This window comes from Sus scrofa, chromosome 9 (genome assembly GCF_054392235.1).
Source record: "Sus scrofa isolate SSC_HxYL_T2T_F1_AM1 chromosome 9, Sscrofa_HxYL_maternal_Yorkshire_Landrace_v2.0, whole genome shotgun sequence".
Lineage (NCBI taxonomy): Eukaryota > Metazoa > Chordata > Mammalia > Artiodactyla > Suidae > Sus > Sus scrofa.
The window spans coordinates 72,953,675-72,972,638 of NC_139391.1; the positions used below are offsets into that span (position 1 = coordinate 72,953,675).

Consider the following 18,964-nt stretch of genomic DNA (forward strand, 5'->3'; position numbering starts at 1 on the left):
AAATCTAAGGAACAGACAGTTGAGGAAGATAGGACTCCCCAAATTTTATAGAAGGTGGCTGTTATTATAACAAAGACCATTCCTCTTCTGTGAAAACTTTGCATTTGAAATATATTAATGACCACAATCTTGATTTTAATGTAGTTTTTTAATAATGGTTTTATTGAAACTCTTATACCATAAAATTCACTCTTTTAAAGTGTATAGACAGTGGTTTCTAATATGGTTTTTAAGAAAACTTTAGTCATTCTCAGTTCTCTGTTTTTCCCTTTATCTTCTGGCCCTCTACTTTGTATCATTCTATTGTCTTTGGTCCCATTGTAAACCAGGTGTGATCATAAATTCCTTTGCTCAGCCTCTTGTTGAGAGGACTCAGCCCCAGCCTTAGATGTTGCCTTCAGCTCAATGGAAGAACTTCCATTTTCTTGCTGTGGATTCCCATATTTAATAAATATTTTAACACTTAATCAATCAACCATGTGTTCCTGAATTTCCAACAGTTTTCAACAAACATTCTTTCCAAAATCTGTTATTCCGCAGTTAATTGTTTGTGTTATTTCTCTTTCTCAAGAAATAACTGGGTTAGAAGAAGCCCGTATGCTTTTCCTTTAGCATCATATGCTCACCGCAGAAAGTGTTCAGCAGGAGAAGCTCCAAGTGCAGATATTATTGTTGCTGGTGATGGTACTGGGGTGTTTGTGTGTCTATCTGTCTGGAGGGTCATTGTGGAATATCACATCTCCATAGGGCCATTGGGTCTGTTTGAGTTCTCATATTGCACTCAATGAGAGAAAAAGCTACCCTTGTCCCTGCACCTTCTGGCCATTGTGCAGTTGGGTATTTTAGTTATGTTTGAGCTATTAATCATGCCTTTTTATAGCTCCTATTCTCTGCAGCGTGTTTTCATTAGAACTAGAGATTCTTGATTTCTCTTTTCTATCTTTGAATAATGAGGGAATGGAGAAGACTGCAAATATTTAATAGACTTAGTTTCCTGTTCTTTTACTTATGAAGTTTCAACTTGCCAACTTTGTCATTAAAATTTTTTCCATTGGTTCTTTTAGTTTTCAGATTATGCTCAGTAACTGTTTGGGGCAATATTAATGTGTGTGTGTGTGAGAGAGAGAGAGAGAAGGAGATGGAATTATTTACTTGTGAACTTACATTTTAAAAATTTACTCCACGAATATTTATTGAGAGCCTTCTTTAGGCAGGTACTATATAGGTTCTTGGGATATATCAATGAATTAGAAAACACCACATTTCTTTCTTCATGGGCCCTATGTTCTAGTAGATAGACAAAACATAATAAATGATAAATTATATAATATATTTAGAAGATAGTAAGTACTATGGAAAAGAAAAAAGTACAGCATGATAATGGACATTAGGTGTGTGTGGGGTTTGTGGGGAGCCTGGGTTGTAATTTTTATTAGGGTGATGCAGTGGCCTCACAGAGAAAGTGACATTGGTAAAAAGCCTTGGAGGAAGTGGGAAGTAAGCCAGGCAAATATCAGAGGAAGAGCATTTCAGGAGGTGAGAACAGTGGGTACAATGACCCCAAGGCTAGAGCATGTCTATCAAGTATGAGTAGCAAATTACTGCTTCAGAGAAAATGGGTGATCGAAGAGCTTAGTAAAAACTGGACTGGAAAAAATATTTGAAAGTATCCATTTCCCTGGCCATGTTTTCAGTTTTATTCTGTGTTTTCAAAGGATGGTATTATCTCACCAAAGAAGACCACAATAATTTTCACTATACTGGCTGAAAGTAATCCATCCCCCAATATAATGGCACTTGGATCCTTCTTTGCAAGATGGTAGTACTTTGGTGCCTTTAAATATACTTCTTTGTTATGTTTATACATATATGGCTGTGGATCACTCTTTCTGCAGTATGTTTTATCCTGTGTAGTTGGTAGATAATTTTAATGCCAGCCTACCATAAAGCTTACAAAGTAGCTAATAGTTTCTTCTACCTAGTAGATGAGAGGCATACTTTCAAATCATCTTTGAACATATCCTGTTTCATAAATGGAGGAAATAGGTCTAAATTGCATTAAGAGGATTCTGTTAGCTATTGAAGAGAAAAAATAAGATGATTCAGCATTGGGACAAACTACAAACAGAGCTTGAGGAACTGTCTCAAAAACTTACAAAGTAGGCTCCACAACCATTTTTTCAAGATAGTTTTGAGTAGGTGTTTTTTTTCTTACAGGTGGGAAATGAATCACATAACTGAGGTTTCCTAAAGCTCAAAGTTCCCTCTTTCTCCCTCTGAACTATAAATAGATAATGCATATTTCAAGCCATGTAACCAAACGGCTACAAAGTCACCAACAAATGTTGGTTAAATAAAATGAGCACAGGTAAGAAATTTTTAAGGAGAATCAGTAGAATGCATGTGCTGAGACAGGTTATATGTGCCCTTTCTAACAGTGGTGGTGCCTACAAACAACTAGACAACCAACAAAGAAACTACTAAAAATAATTAGTCTAACTAAGTATGAAAGAAACCTTTATTATGGTTACATTCCTGAGAATGACTTCTCATTTTCAGCTAATTACAGTTTGCAAAAATAACCTTCTTTCATCCTATTGTCAGATAAAAGTTGTCAGATTTATTTGAAATTTTTAAGTGAGCTCACGCTGTGGGCCATGCAAGATAATAAGTGTTGGGAATACAGAGGTGGTTGGTGTAGAGTTGAGAGTGGAGCGTGTTGTAGCTGTAAGGCATGGACCTCAAAGAGAGAGGAACAGAGGAACTGTCTTTTGAAAGTGACAAGGGGAAGCAAGAATAATTCTGACATCTGGATGGAACCCAGAATTCGATCACACACTCTCAGACTTCTGCTGCTCATGTGGGGTAAAAATAAATAGCATTGAGGGAACTAGACTCTTCTGTGTGCTTTCCCAGTGGTATCCAGTCTTCTTAGCAACCCTCAGAGGTTGATATTTTGTTCTCATTTACTACCTGGAGAAACTGAGGCATAGGGAGCTTCAAAGACTTGTCCAAGATAGTTCAGTTTGGGAAGGAGTAGAGATAGAGCTAGGAACAGGAAATTTGGCTCTGGAGTCTGGAGTTTTGGGGTTTTTTTTGGTTTTTGGTTTTTGGTTTTTTGCTATACCCATGGCATATGGAATTTCCAGCTAGGGATAGAATCAGAGCCACAGCTGCGACCTCCACCATACCTGTGGCAACACTGGATCCTTAATCCACTATATCACAGTAGGAACTCCAAGAAGCTGGAGTCTTGGCTACCCTCTGCCACTTTTCATAAGTAACTGCTCGCAGGTCTAAAACAGAGGGGAAACTCTGTAGGACCAGAGCTGAGCATTGGATTATATTGCTGCCTTGTGCAAGAGTACCATGTTTTCCTAGACAGTACAGATCTGTGGGCAGGGCCTGTATCTTTTGCAGAGTCTGCATGGTTCTCATGGAGTCCTGTGCACATGGTAGGGTTCGGGACGAGATGGTGGTAACGGAGGTGGCGCAGTGTGCAAGGAAGGCCAGAGAAGGACAAAGAGGACACCTTGGTGGTGTTTGCTGAGGGTGCTGATCTGGGGAACATTTCGATTAGGAGGCTTTGCCAGGAGGCAGCTTCCCAGAAACTCAGTGGGGGTAGTTCAGAGTGACAACCTACAGACTTCTCAGAAGTAAAGCAGTTCTCCCAGAGTATCATTTAATAAATTAATTGAAAAGTGAACTCTGTGTGACTTCAAAGGATTCATTTGCTTCAGAGCAACAAGAAGTGAAAAAAAATGATTACAAAAAAGCAGAAGAAAGGCTGTGCCCAGGCTTTGTTCCTTTGTAAAAGAAAATCAGGGTATTTTGTAGGAATCCTTTCTCTAACCCAGCATGTCAGATGCATGGACACGTTGTTCAAGTGTTTTAATTTGCCCCCCAATAGAGACAGCTAGAGAGTTTGGTTTATTTAGCTTTATATAGAAACACATCAACAGCATAGAAACCTGAGTCATGTTTGGAACACATGCCCCTTCAGTGTTCAGTTCCCCTGACTGCTCGCTCTTTGCTTAAGGCCAAGAGTTTAAGCAGAGGGAGGATCGAAAGGCTCCAATCAAGCTCCTGGTTCCCAAGCTCCACCATCATTCTGATCCTCTTTGTGTATCCTTTCTGTTTCTAACACAGAGAAGGTCGAGTTCCATCAGCCTTTGACATGATATTATTTCTCTCAAGAGTTGCGTTCATGTCAGTGAGAAAAAGAGCATTGAGACTGGGATTTTATTTCTGTTTTGTATTCAGACACAGAATCAAAACAATAGTTAGAAATCTCTGAAGTTTGGTTGTGGTTTTCTTTTTTCGTCTTTTTTAGGGCCTCACACGTGGCATATGGAGGTTCCCACGCTAGGGTTTGAATCAGAGCTGCAACTTCTGGCCTGCCCCACAGCTCATGGCAACGCCAGATCCTTAACCTACCGAGCAAGTCCAGGGATCAAACTCCCATCCTTATGGATACTAGTCCAGTTTGTTACCCTGAGCCACAATGGGAACTCCTTTTGTGGTTTTCTTCTAATGAAGATGTACTTCAGGACTGGGGAAGTCAACTTTTGCTAATGACTTCACATCACTTACCCTGTTAGCATGTCGTAGGTCCAGAAGACCCTCTGGTGAATATCTCTATCCTGCTCCCTTTTTAGGGCAGCAGTTATTCCTTCTATTGGATCTTTTTAGCTTTGGACTCCCCAGCGCTATGGAGTTGGCTTGTTTCAAGTAGTACTTATTTTCATGCTTACGTTGGCACATGCAGGCATTACTGGGTTTACAGTGGATAATGTACTTGATTTGTGAGTTTTTCTGTCTCTCTGAGTAATAGTGTCTCTGAGAACTTATACTTTAAGAGATTATTTACTGCCAATGCATTATTAAAAGGCATTTCGCTTTTCTTGTTTAGTGCCAAGGATGAAGTGACACCATTGGTCTGTTTATTGCAGGGACTGATAATCTCTAGCTCCAATAAATAATGGAAGTGCATGTAAAAGTAATTTCTAGCGTTTCTTTCCTTACTTTTATCCAACAGAATAATTTTCTTGTTTTGCTACCTCCTAGATTTTTCCTAGCAACAATTTTGAAAGTTTTTACTCTTTAGATTGAGATGTTTTTGAATGTTGTATCCCAGAAAGACTATAGACCAGATACATGCAATGCAGCACATACAACAAAATTTTCTCCTGTATATTTCTGTTTTCTAATACACATGCACCATGAATGGATTCTTTCAATTTTGCTGTAAATTAAGGGCAAGGAGTCACCTCTCAAGGTAGCTTGGAGACACCCAGCTGGTATTATGTGGAAGACCATCCATTTAATCATTCTGAAGTCAGATTCATGTCATCCTGAATTGCTGTAGCAGATTCTTGCCATGTTTTAAATGTGACATGCATTGAAAGATTCCATGGTTTTGAGAAATGGTCTCCTCAGAGATGGCTGGTAATCTACCTGCTTGTTCTCAATCAATTTCTCTCTCTCTCACACAGGTGCACCCCCCCCCCCCCGCCCCATCCATTCCTTCCTTCACTTCATGGTTGTGGTATTTGAGATGACTGGAGTGGTCTTCCAACCAATCTTCATTCTAGCTACTTGGGAAATCCCTGGGGGGGAAAAATATATATATACTTGCAGGGGGTTGTGTCTCTGGAATGCCCTTATTTTGTGTCCTAATAAAGAAAGCCTTTGGTGAGTGACTGTTAAGTTACATATAGAAAAAAAAAAATCTTTTGAAGATCCTTGATGGTAAAGACTTCCTGCCTTCTTCTTCTTTTAAGCAAGAGATTTGCTCTTGCAATATTTTACCTAGATTATTTCTTGACTGTGTTCTTGGAAAACTTTTGGACAGTTGAGATAGTAAAGAAGGAATTTGGTCCTTTTAAAATTTAGTATGTTTATGTGTGTGTGTGTGTTTACATATATATATATATATATACACACATAATTTCCATATATACATATATACATATAAATTCCTCTAGAATTACATACTTTTTAGCCTTCATTTCCAGGAGAAAAAAACTTTTCTTGCTTTATGTAAATTTGTTTCTTGAGGAAATACCAAGGAGTTCTTATGTGCCTGCTTTCTATCGTGGGATTTTGGTCAGTGATAATTCCGATTTTTGTTTCTGCAAACACTTGGAGCTGGCCTTAACTAAGCCTTAACTCTCGCATGCCTCTAATATCTATATAAAGAAGGTGAAATTAAGCAAGCAAACACAAATCCATTGACATAACAATTGGCTGAAGTGAATCTTGGTGTGAAGAATTCACCATTCTTAATTTTATTCTTTGGACTTGACCTATTTTTGATGTTGCCTCCAGGAAAGGCTGTGACCCAGCTGGCAGAGACAGTCCTTGTTTCCAGGCCTGCTTTTCAAATTATCTGATTTAGAGCTGAACTGGCTAGTTATTCATTTGATCATATACCAGCTTAACTGCCTTTCCCCTCCTCTGCTTTTTCTATGTTTCTTTTGTTTAGCTTTTAGTAGCCACATTATTCTTTTCAACAAGCTTATGTATACTCTTTTACCATAAACAACCTTTTAAAGTGTTTTTCTCACCGCATTCTTTATTCATACTATTTTCAGTTCACATTCGGGGAGAAACAAGATGAAGCATAGAAAGTTTTAGTAACCCTCCAAAATAAAATGTGAAGTCAGCAGTGGGGCCAGGAAGACCAGCTGTCTCCTAAGCCTTTCTTGCATTAAGGGAGAATATCTGTTTCCCAGGGCTGGTTCACCTGAGGGGTTTTGTCTGCTGATTTTTTTTTTTTTTTTTTTTTTTGTCTTTGTAGGGCTGCATCCGTGGCATATGGAGGTTCCCAGGCTAGGTGTCTAATCTGAGCTATAGCTGCCAGTCTACGCCACAGCCACAGCAATGCAGGATCTGAGCTGTGTCTGTGACCTACACCACAGCTCACAGCAATGGGGGATCTTTAACCCACTGAGCAAGGCCAGGGATTGAACCCACATCCTCATGGATGCTAGTCAGGCTCGTTAACCCCTGAGCCATGATGGGAAGTCCTGTCTGCTGATTTTATTGCATCCAAACGTTGGGGTTCCTTGCACTCAGATTTAATTATGGTTCAATATGACAACATATTGTATCATTCTCACGCTACTCAAGACTGTAAAGGTTTGTTTCAAATTGCAGGCTTACACGAGTAAGCATTTTCTTGTTCAGGCCTGAGATGAAGGCCTAGTAATGGGCAGTTAATGGCCAAGATGATGGAGAGACTGATTTATCAGAAGATAGCAGTGCATAAATAGGTAATGAGGCTGCCTGACTTCCTGAATGGAGATGAGAAAATAAGAGCCAATGCCAGTGTCAGCACAGCCCCTCTGCCTCCAGCTTGTGGGAGCAGGGGCCACTCCAGGAATCACAGAATCCAGGGCTCTCAGTGACACCGGAACTGGAAACTCAGCAAGGCAGAGTCAGAGAATGCCTCTCAGAAACTCATCTACAAAAGCCCACTGGTGTGTATGTGTGTGTGTGTGTGTGTGTGTGTGTGTGTGTGTGTGTGATAGTTTCACCTAGGGTTCCTGGGTGCTGAGATCTATGTGACATAATCTCTGTCCCCAAACAGGCACATGTCCACATCATCTGGATGTGTTTACATCAATTGTAAAACTAACTTTTCACATCAAATAATAGCAAGAACTGGCATTTGAATTGTAGACCAAGTCCGACTAAAGAAGAATTCCATGGGAATTGGTTACGCATTAGACCCATATGGATTAAAGCTCTTTAAAAACTTCCATGGGAATTCCAATCTATTGCTCCTTTTCTTCCTTTTTAAAATTTTTTTAATATAATGATTTTAATTTTTTTTCATTATAGCTGGTTTACTGTGTTCTGTCAATCTTTTACTGTACAGCATGGTGACCCAATTACATATACATGTGTAGATTCTTTTTTCTCACATTATCATGCTCCATCATAAGTGACCACACATAGTTCCCAGTGCTCTACAGCAGGATCTCATTGCCCATCCATTCCAAAGGCAATTGCCTGTAAAACAATTTTTTTTAAGTATGTTGAGAGTCTACTGTGTGCGAAGGTGCCACGGTGCTTGTAGAGATGTTTCTGGAAACCTTTTGGACCTTACTTAATTTATCTGGGGAGGCTACCAGATGGAATCCCCATTTTCCTCTTTTTTTTTGTCTTATTCACCTCTTTTTTTTTTTTTCTTAAACTTTTACTGTTTGGGTTGAACTCAACAAAATTAAAACAGTCAGTTGTTGAAAAAACATGCCTTTTATTTGCAAGAAATAGGTGGACATTCAGCAAGTAGATCATCCGTTTTCAAAGTTAAGCATATTTTGTCATACATTGTGAAGGGAAGGGAAGGCAACTATTGTTTCTTGAATATCTATCATCTTAAAAGCTTTTACATCCACTTCTTTCTGTTTTCAGGATGAAGACTAAATATCTTACATTGATTTAGAGTAGTGGTTCTGAACCCTTGGCCACCCTTCAGGATCACAGGCCAATTCTTTAAAAATTATGGATGCCCAGGATCCCTTCCAGACTTAAAGAATTAGATTCTCTGAGTTTGGAGCCCAGACTCTGGTATATTTTTAAAAGCTTTCCTGCACAACAAGTCTCATATGCAGTCAGGATTGCACACCACTGGTTTGGAAGTTCTTTGGCATCTGGGCTTCCAGCTAGTTCTTCCACAATCGAGGCTCATGTCTTCTGTCCAAATGCTGTGTTGCATTTCCTACAGTTTCTGAAGATGCTGAGTTATTTCCTGTTTTTGTGCCTTTGTTGGTCCTTCTACTCACAGTGCTTTCCTCAGTATTCTTGGTCTGAGCAGCACCTTACCAGTCCTCTGTAACCCAGCAGCTGGAGGAGGGCTGCTGTTGTGTTGTGTACATATATCTATTACCGGACTTCCAAATACTTTGTAATAATTTTTGTTAGTAGAGCCCCCTTTTGACTGTGAGTTTCCTAGGTGCCAGGGCCGTGTCTGACGCTTCTTTGTCTCCCCAGGGCCTGGCTATTTTCTGAGGTATGGTCAGTGCTCCCTGAAGGTTGGATGGATTGTAACTTATCCTCTAGTTTTCACAGGAAATCTACATTTACTGTGAAATGTAGTGTGTATTATTATTTTTAGTCTTTAGAGACAAAGAACTTTCAGTTCAGAGACATTGAACAATTTGCCCTACTTTGTTTCGTTAATAAATAGAAGACCCAGACTTTAAACCCAGTTCTGCCTGGCTTTAAAGGTGATGCTTTTTTGTTTTCGTTTCATTCATTTTGTTGTAAAAATCCTGTTGCTAGACACAGTTTGGTTCTTGCTACACTAAATGCAAAAGGTTGGATTTTAAGAACATATTGGTGAAAGATAATGTATAAATTAAATGCAATATATGATACAGATTATAACAACTATGGACATGATTGAGTTGACTAGATGGAAGGGGCAAGTATTTAACGTAGAGTTGTGGATGTAGGATTGGGGTAGAAAACACTAATGTTCTTCCATATGTCACGCTTATATATGTATGAGGTAGAATCCTCTGTTAATAAAAGCCATTGTTACATGATTCTGCTTCATGAAATCAGTTCCATATTTTAACTAATTGCCAGGGTAAAACTATATGGCTGATGTGGCCACCATAAGTTCTAGAATAAGGAATATGTATTTTTTAAATCTTTTACAGCTGCATGTGCAGCATATGGAAGTTCTTGGGCTAGGGATCAAATCGGAGCTGCAGCTGCTGGACTTTGACATAGCCACAGCAATGCCAGATCTGAGCCATATCTGCGACCAATGCTGCAGCTTGCAGAAACGCAGGATCCTTAACCCACTGACCAAGGCCAGGGATCAAACCCCATCCTCACGGAGATAACGTTGGGTTCTTAACCTGCTGAGCCACAATGAGAACTCCTAGAATGAGGAATCTTGATGTTAGTAGATGGGTAGTATCAGACTCTCTGAGCTGTTTTGTCAGAAGTTCACATAAGGCAATGGAGTTGAGATTATGGTAATTCTTCGATTGCCTTTTCTGATGTAGAAAACAGGAAAAATAGATAAAAGTAATTAATGGTATTTTTTTTAATTGAACTAACAAGTATAGGATGCCAGGAATTACACTTGTATTTTTTTTTTAAAGACTAATCAGGGAGTTCCCCTCTTGGTTCAGGGGTAATGAATCAGACTAGGATCCATGAGGCCTTGCTCAGTGGGTTAAGGATCCGGTGTTGCTGTGAACTGTGGTGTAGGTCACAGATGCGGCTCAGATCTGGCGTTCCTGTGGCTGTGGTGTAGACTGGCAGCTGCAGCTCTGATTTAATCCCTAGCCTGGGAACTTCCATATGCTGCAGGTGTGGCCCTAAAAAGACCAAAAAAAACAAAAAACAAAAAAAAAACCCCAAAAAAACCCTAAGTAAAAGCAATCAAATGGCAAAAAAGAATTTAGGATGCAGGTAGGAATTTAGGAAAGCTAAAGATTCTGTTGCATACATTGAAGACTTGTTTTTAATTATGTTAATTATCTTCAGAATTATCCTGTGTGCAATGCCATTTGGCTGGTAATACTCCCACTCCACTGATATATATTGATTCATTATAGAGGTTGGGCTTAATTAAAAACCCCAACTGTCTTGTCTTTCTCCTTGTGTCAAAGTTCTGATTCTACCATGAAAATAATTAGTGTCACCTCTGCTTTTAAAAAAAAGTGTATAAATAAGGCAGTCTTGAAAATTCATTTGTACCGCTGTTTGGAATATTTATGGTTGGTTCTGGTTCATTAGCTCTAGGAGATATGAGGGGGAAAATGCTGCCAAGAAAAAAATGCATAAGGAATATGGGGGTTATATTCACTTCACATTTAAATTTTAACTATTGCCCATGAATAATAAACAGGCCTCAATCTGGGGATTGTATCAGGTTCTTCTGGTCCCAAAATTGTATGATTCATTTTTGAAATTTGAAATTAAAATTATCCTTATGTAATTATATTGATGTATTAAACTTTCTCGCCATCTGGATAGTTATATTTTTGCATTTTTCTCTCTCAATCTTTTGTCTCACAGCTGTGGTAAAAGTCAGTCTCACTGCTTGAAACATACATACTTTACCATACCTGTGTAATTTTTGTCCTTAAAGGATGGATTTCCATATACATTGTAAACTATAATTCTTAAGTTCTAAGGTTGTGCTTTGTCTCAGTATGGTAAGGTTATTGACTTTTCTGATGAGGTCAGTGTTGCAAAGATTGTTTTTCAGGGTTTGATTTTCTTTTCAGATGCTTTAAAAGTGCTCTTAGAGCATTTTCATTACTCTAAGAATGTTCCTACTATAATAATTACTGCTTTGAACTCAGTAAAACCCGCAAGCACCTCCAAACTGCAGGATGAAAGCAGAGATGAAGCATGGTGGAAAAGGCCTGCCAGGAGGTGAAACACCTGCTCTACTTCCAGGTGGTGCAATTTGGAAATGACATTTGCTCATGTGCCTCAGTTCCCTTATTTGTAAAATAAAGATATGTATTATATGAGCTTTAGAAGTTCTCTCAATATTACTCCATGGTAATGAAGCATTTGATTAGTAGTTTAGCAATCACAAATCATTCTTACATAGTAATTTGAAAGAATGCATTTCTACCAGATTATAACTTTCAAGTCTCTGTCAATAATGCAAACATTTTTCACTAAACAGGACTTCAACTTGCTGTCAGTAGATTTTCTTTTTAATTTAAGTAGTGGGTTTCTCCTTAGGATAAGGATGAGATCAGTAAAATAAGATACCAGGTATAAACTGAAGCTGAAGGAAAAAGAAAATATAAGAATTAGACTAAAGTAATGCAAACAGGAAACATCTTGGTCCAAAAGAATAGTAATGTTGATTGAATCCAAGTTGCGATCAGGATACCATGATGAATAACTTGTGTCCTCTGCCCTGTTCACCGCAATAAATACTGAGAAAGAATGGAGGGGAGAGAGCATCATTTTGATTGAGACATCAAGCCTGGTAAATGGAGCTCTCCTCAGGCAGTTCCCAAAACATGACTGTTAACACTTCAGGAAACTCAGAAAAGAGTTTTTTTACAAAACAAAAGACATTATCCATGGAGATGGCATTAAGAGCAACCTTGATGGAAAGATGGCATTTCTATAAAGCAGGTAATTTATAGCTGTGCAGTTCCTGTTTTTTTTTTTTTTTTCTTCCCCTTTTTTGGCTGCCCAGCAGCATATGGAATTCCTGGGCTAGGGATCAGATCCAAGCCACAGTTGTGACCTAAGCTGCAGATCCTTTAACCCACTATGCCGGGCTGGGGATCGAACCAGTGCTCTGGAGAGGCCACCGATCCCTTTTTGCTGCCGTGGGAATTCCCAATTGCTGTTCATTTATGCATCCAGGTGGTGGATGGAAAGAACCTTCAAATGAATTAGTCAGGAAGTGCTTATTGAATACCTGATGCTGGTCAGTATTGAGGCCCTTATAACAAAATGAATGGTATTGAAGAGAAGGAGGCTGGAAGGGGTTGGGAAGACTTCATGGAAGAGGACTGTTTGACTTGAATTGTGTTGCCTCCAAAATTTATATGTTGAAGCCCTAACTCCTAAGGCGACTGTATTTGGAGACAGAGTCTTTAAAGAGGTAATTAGATTAAATGATGTCAAAGGGGCAGATGCTCGTCCAGAATGACTGATGCTCTTGTAAGAGGAGAGAGAAATGCACAAACAGAAAAGAGGCCGCGTGAAGCCACGGTGAGAAGATGGCCATGTGCAGGTCAAACAGAGAGGCCTCAGGAGAAACCAGATCTGCCAGCATCTTCATTTTGGACGTACAGCCTCCAGAACTGAAAGTAAATTTCTCTGCTTTAAGCCACCTAGTCCGTAGTACTTTCTTAGGGCTGGACTAGTAGGCTAATAAATACCAAAAGGGACTTGATCTAAGTCTTGAAGGGTAGATAAGTCATTTCCTAGAAATGGCCTTAGTGGAGATCACTACCCAAGAGTCTGGTTTGGAAAAGCACTCCGCACAAGCGAGGAAGGAAAACTACAGGAAAAGTTGGGATTCTTGTGGAATTAAAGAGTAGAGGAGAGAACTGAGTGTGAACGGGATACGGTGGGTCCTTGGGGACTGTGTGCCACTATGTCTGGTACAGAGGAGGTGCTCGTAGCCGATCTTGGTATGCAGGGAGAGAAAGCTGGTATTTGGTATGGTAGAATATATAGGGCTTACATTTCGGGTTTTGGTGAGGAGTCAGTTTTAGAAAGATCAGGGGGGATATGATCTGTAGCATGTATGGAAATGAAGAGTAAGTTACAGCTCTAAGAATTATCATAAAAAGAAAAAAGAAGCCAGCATATGGTAATATCCTGCATGTTTACTGGGAAGAGTAGGGAGTTGGGGTTGAATGTTTTTGAGGCTAAGAAGTATCCCATTTGTTGTTCATCTTTGGGGTTTCACAAGGATTGGAATGTGTTAGTAACTAAGGTATGGCATTCTCCCATTCCCATTTCTTTCTTTTTTTTCTTTTTTTTTTTTTTTTTGCATTTTAGGGCCACATGTGTGGCATATGGAGGTTCCCAGGCTAGGGGTCAAATCAGAGCTACAGCTGCTGGCCTACACCACAGTCTCAGCAGTGCAGAATCCAAGCCATGTCTGTGATCTACACCACAGCTTGTAGAGATGCCACATCCCCAACCACTGAGCAAGGGCAGGGATTGAACCTGCATCCTCATGGATACTAGTCAGGTTTGTTACCATTGAGCCTCACGGGAACTCCTCAAAGATTTTAGAACAGAAGCGTTATCTTTTGTCTCCAGGAAGCTTTACGATTTTTAATTTAGCTCTCTTCTTTCTCCTGATATCATAGCTAAATGTGAAAATCCCAGTTGTGATCCAGGTGCCCTTTATCCCCCACAGAGTCCTAGGATGTCCCTTCCTAAGATGCACTGGTTCTTGGGAGCAGTGTCACCATCTGCCTCACATGCTGCCTAAATACGGTTGCTCACATGGTGTATGTCTCTAAAAGAGTGTTTGTTTGCTTTTCTCACTGCAGGAATTATACACGTTTATTTTAAACATTTTGGATACTATAGACATGTATAAATAAAAAATCAAATAATTTATAATTCTGCTGAGGTAGAGCTGTTCTTTATACGGGGAGTCAGATGGAATAAATAATTTTGCTTTTTTTTGGTCAGTTAACGCACATGATTATTCATTACGGTAATATTAATGTTATTGGTAGCACAGCGTGTTTTTAAATTTAGAGTCCCTTGTAATTTTCTCTAGCAGTGCCTAGACTGGCATAGGAAATAGTGTTTTGTTTTGTTTTTTCCCGATAAAATGTTGATGGGTGATGTTTGCAGTAGACGGGCCCAGGTTCTGTTTTACTCCTGGTAAAATGCAGAAACCTCTGTGAATTACATTTGGTAAATTAGAACTGAACTATTCCTTTTAAACTATGCATTTGAGATAGGATGAAAAGAGCTGTATTTTTTAAAGAAGTGTAGATGTCTTCCTTGTAAATAGATTGTATTCACCATATTTGTTTACTGTTGTAGTGAACACATTTTTCTTTCTTCCCTATTTAATAATCAAAGTTTAGTTTTAAAGGAGCCAGTCATTTACAACAGAATGAAATGAAGTTCAGTCTTCTTGGTAATTGAGTGTTTAGCTACTTGAGATAAGGCAGGAAGGCAGGGTTCTTACCCTCCTTGATTAAGTGGTACTTCACTTCAGATCAGTGAATGACTTCTAAGAAGGTACAAAGTTTACTTTGTTTTCATTTAATTTCTGTGTTGAATTGATTTTATAATTTATGATATAAAACTTGTGAATGATCATAAGCAATGCATATCATTTGATCTCTATGTCTGAATAATAAAGATCTTTTGTCTTTTTGATATTGCAGTTGACTCACGTTGACCAGGCAAGCTTCCAGCTGGATGTCTTTGGAACATCCTTTATTCTTGATGTCCTGCTAAATCAGTAAGTCTTTCTTGAGCTGTACTCACTGTTTTCAGATACACACTGAATCCACTTTCTTATCCTTCTTTAAAGCTTTGTTTTCTTACTGTATTTTATTTCGTCTCCCTGTATCAGTTAAGCACTATATTTGAAACTGTTGTATTGACTGTAAGTTATGTGGTTTGGTAAATAACAGAAAATGGATATCTGCTTGAAATTGGACAGCTGTCTCAGATTTAAAAATGTAAAACTGTGTTCCCTGGTGGATCAGCAGGTTGTCATTGCTGTGGCTCAGGTCTTTGCTGTGGTGAGGGTTCAGTCCCTGGCCTGGGAACTTCTGCATGCCATGGGTGAGGCCAAAAAAAAAAAAAAAAAAAAGAATGTAAAATTGTGGGAAACATAATCTACCATTTTGCATAAAAATATATATTATCTAGGTTCCTGTGAAGGACAATACATTGTGAAAATAATACTTTGGGTATTAAAACATCTTTCTTAAGAACAGCAGAAAAGGAAAGTGATTCTTTTTTGCTCAGTGAATCAGGGGACTGGGTGCATGATAGTGTGATTCCAAATAATGCCAGTAGATGCTTGGATTTGGGGGTTGGTTTCTGTAAGATTTAAATTATTCTGCATATACTATGTAATTTTGCAAATTGTCATTTGCTAACTAGAATTTAGATTTGGAATATTAGAAATTTTAGACTTGGAAGTGGCTTTTGATAAGTCACTGCATTTAATTGCTTCTTTTTTGGTAAGTATAGTGTTTAATAAGTCTTACAAGATATTTACTTTTCTATCCACTTTTTTTTTTTTTTTTTGCTTTTTTTTTTTAGGCATATGGAGGTTCCCAGGCTAGGGCTTGAATTGGAGCTGTAGCCACTGGCCTATACTACAACCACAGCAACGCAGGATCCTTAACCCAATGAGTGAGGCCAGAGATCAAACCTCCGTCCTCATGGATACTAGTCAGATTCATAACCCATTGAGCCACAATGGGAACTCCTGTTAATTCACTTTTTTTTTTTTAATTTTTTTAAATTAGTATCCCACTTCTTATCCTGGGCAGGTGGGAAGACACCAGATCTCTGTCAGCTAGTGTTTCTGAGCAGAGCAGCCCTGGCCCACAGCTTTGTTGAATCAGCTATGCGGCAATTTAGGAAGAACATGTGAAACCAGGAGGACAGTAAGGTAGAGCTAGCGCCTAATTTCCCTATACTGGGAATCAGCCAGGTGGAAGACTGAGTTAATTAAAGAAGGATGTAAGAGGCAAGATTTAGAGCTATGCTATCTGGATAGGTAGCCACCAGCCTCTTGTGGCTCTTTAAATTAAAATAAGCTAATTTAAATAAATTCTGTTCCTCAGTTACACAAGCCACATTTCACATGCTCAAAAGCCATGTATGGCTAGTGGTTACCTTTATAGGACAAGGCAGAACATTCCCATCATTTCAGAAAGTTCTGCTGGACAGTGCTGTTTTCAAGGTTGCCTTTGCAAAAAGAGTGTATGTGAATTGTTAAGATCACCGAGGGAGGTCAATCAGTGTTAGGAGAATTCACTTCTTTTTAGATTTTAGTCCATGTTTAATGGATTCATTTAATAATAATTTTTATCAGCATCCTAATTTTTATGGCATTTATTTCCAAAGTGTTGATGATATAATATGTATTTTAGTGTTTAAGTTATGCATTAGTTTGTTCTTTAATTACGTTGTCTCACAGGTACACTTTGTAAGTAGTTCTCCCATCTCCCCACTTTTTTTGTAGTTTATAAACAATTTAAGTACTGAAAGTCCTATGTTAGATGGCAGTCTGCTCTTCAGGTAATCTAACAACAGGAGTGTTTTGTTCTTTGATGGTATATATTTTAAAAATGTGATAGAAATTGTATTTCTGCAATACTCGTTAAAATAGTTTATTTCGTATTTTTAAAATTCATGGCCTAGAACATATATAATCAATGTTTCTCTCATACCACACGGTATTTTTTTTAACCCTCATTTCATAGGGCATGAATAATATGTGTTGATATGATCTGTATCTTATATTCCTGCTTGGTATAAGTAACTTCAGATTTACATGTTTGTGTGACTCATGTCAGTGTTTCAGCAATTTTGGGATGTCACAGAGTTTTAAAAAACTCGTTATGGAGGAATGCATGCTCAGAAAAAAAAAGAGTAGACGAGCTCTCTCATCTGATTCTAGCACTTAGAGACTGATTGCCCTGTTTTAAGTTGTGACCCTCTCTGTGCTCACTTCTCCTTGCAGTCTGCTACCTTTTCTCCTCTGATTAATTTAAGAAATAATGTTCATCACTATTTAATATAAAAGTTGACTCATAAAACTTCCATTTTTTGGAGTTCCTGTCATGTCTCAGTGGAGACAAATCCAAGTAGGAACCATGAGGTTGCAGGCTTGATCCCTGGCCTTGCTCAGTGGGTTAAGGATCTGGCGTTGCCATGAGCTGTGGTGTAGTTCGCAGACGCGGTTTGGATCCCGAGTTGCCATGGGCTGTGGTGTAGGCCGGCAGCTGTAGCTCAGATTAGACCCCTAGCCTGGCAACCTCCATATGCTGCTGGTGTGGCCCTAAAAAAAAAAAAAAAGCCATTTTTGCAGGTCAAAAATATGATGACCAGCATTGTCATATGGTCAGCTGAGTCCCTATATTTTAATTTTTGTGTTTACTCGTTATTTTTATTTTTTGTCTTTTTCCTCCCACTAGATTTAAGCTCCTTGAAGGCTGACATGTTTTTTCCTTCACTGTTTTATTTTTAGCCTAACATAGGCACTACATTCTAGATTGGAGGGTCATGCTGACTTTGAAACCAAAGTCTGGAATGGAACAGGAGATGGAGGAGATGACAGGATGAGGGTGGAGGCTGTGGGCTGGGGAAGAGCGTGAGCAAACAGGAAGGAGCGCCAGTGTTTGGGACTGGCTTCTACAGGCTGTGCATGTACATGGAGGTATGATTTGGAGTCAGGCTCCCAGGTCTCTATTTCAGTGACTCTTCCCCATCCCTCCTTTAAACCACTGTTCCTGTGAATATAGCCCCTGCCTTGTTTGCTGGTTTCTGACTTTTATATTGCTTACTCCATCAGAGAAGGGATGTTGCTTCCTCTGCCCAAACCACCTCACTTCCATCGGAGAAATCTGAGCCCTAAAGCTTTCTCTTCCTGAAGAAGAGACACATTTGGCCATACGTATGAGAGCAAGAGGCTTAGAACACTAAGGGTGAAGTAGAATTCCTTTTGAGATCCTGGCAAGAAGCTTCATGGCATTTTTCTTCTTATTCCAGTGGAAATTTGAAATTACGAGAAGTACAAAGGATAAAATAGTAGCATGAATAGAGATTGCCTGGGCTGAGAAATATGCAAAGTGTCTCTTTTTTTTTGGCTTGGGATATATGTTAAACATAAGTATCTATTTTGTTGTTGTTGTTGTTTGTTTGTTTGGCTGCACCTGTGGGATGTAGGTCCCTGGGCCAGGGATCAAACCTGTGCCACAGCATCGACCAGAGCCATTGCAGTGACAACGCCAGATTCTTAACCTGTTGCTCCACAAGAGAGCTCCGGGTATCTATTTTCTTTAGATAATAAGCTCTAGGGTGATTTGATACAAAGATATTTTTCTTATTTTTATGAAGAATGTTTTTATTTCATGGTTGCAGTTTGTATATTGTCTTGTGGTTATGTTGGTGAAGGAGCAGAAAGATGAAAAATGTATTATGCTCTTTAAACTTTTCCTTCCTCTCTTCCTTTATTCCTTCCCTCTTCCTTCCTTCCTGGCTTTCTTTCTTTCTCTTTCTCACACATAGGCCAAATATCATTTATTTAACATACATTAAAAAAACTTTTTCTTTAATTTTTTTCATTGAGGTAGAGTTGATTTACAATATTTTATTAGTTTCAGATATACAACAGTGATTCTGAATTTTTATTGATTATACTCTGAGTTTTTATAAAATAATGGCTATATTCACTATGCTGTACAATATATCCCTGTAGATGATTTATTTTAGA

At 38.8% G+C, this 18,964-nt stretch overlaps 1 protein-coding gene across 41 annotated transcripts in view; it reads left to right on the plus strand.

Moving 5' to 3' along the window:
- The window catches only part of ADAM22 (ADAM metallopeptidase domain 22), a 237,340-nt gene that overhangs the window by 20,127 nt on the left and 198,249 nt on the right, over positions 1 to 18,964 (plus strand). For all 41 annotated transcript variants that reach the window (XR_014815729.1, XR_014815730.1, XR_014815735.1 and 38 more), the window contains exon 3: positions 14,889 to 14,965. Coding sequence is in view for 29 of the 41 variants with exons in the window: in XM_021063337.2 (XP_020918996.1) it covers positions 14,889 to 14,965 (77 nt within the window). In the remaining 12 variants the exon portion in view is untranslated. The remainder of the gene's footprint in view (positions 1 to 14,888; positions 14,966 to 18,964) is intronic.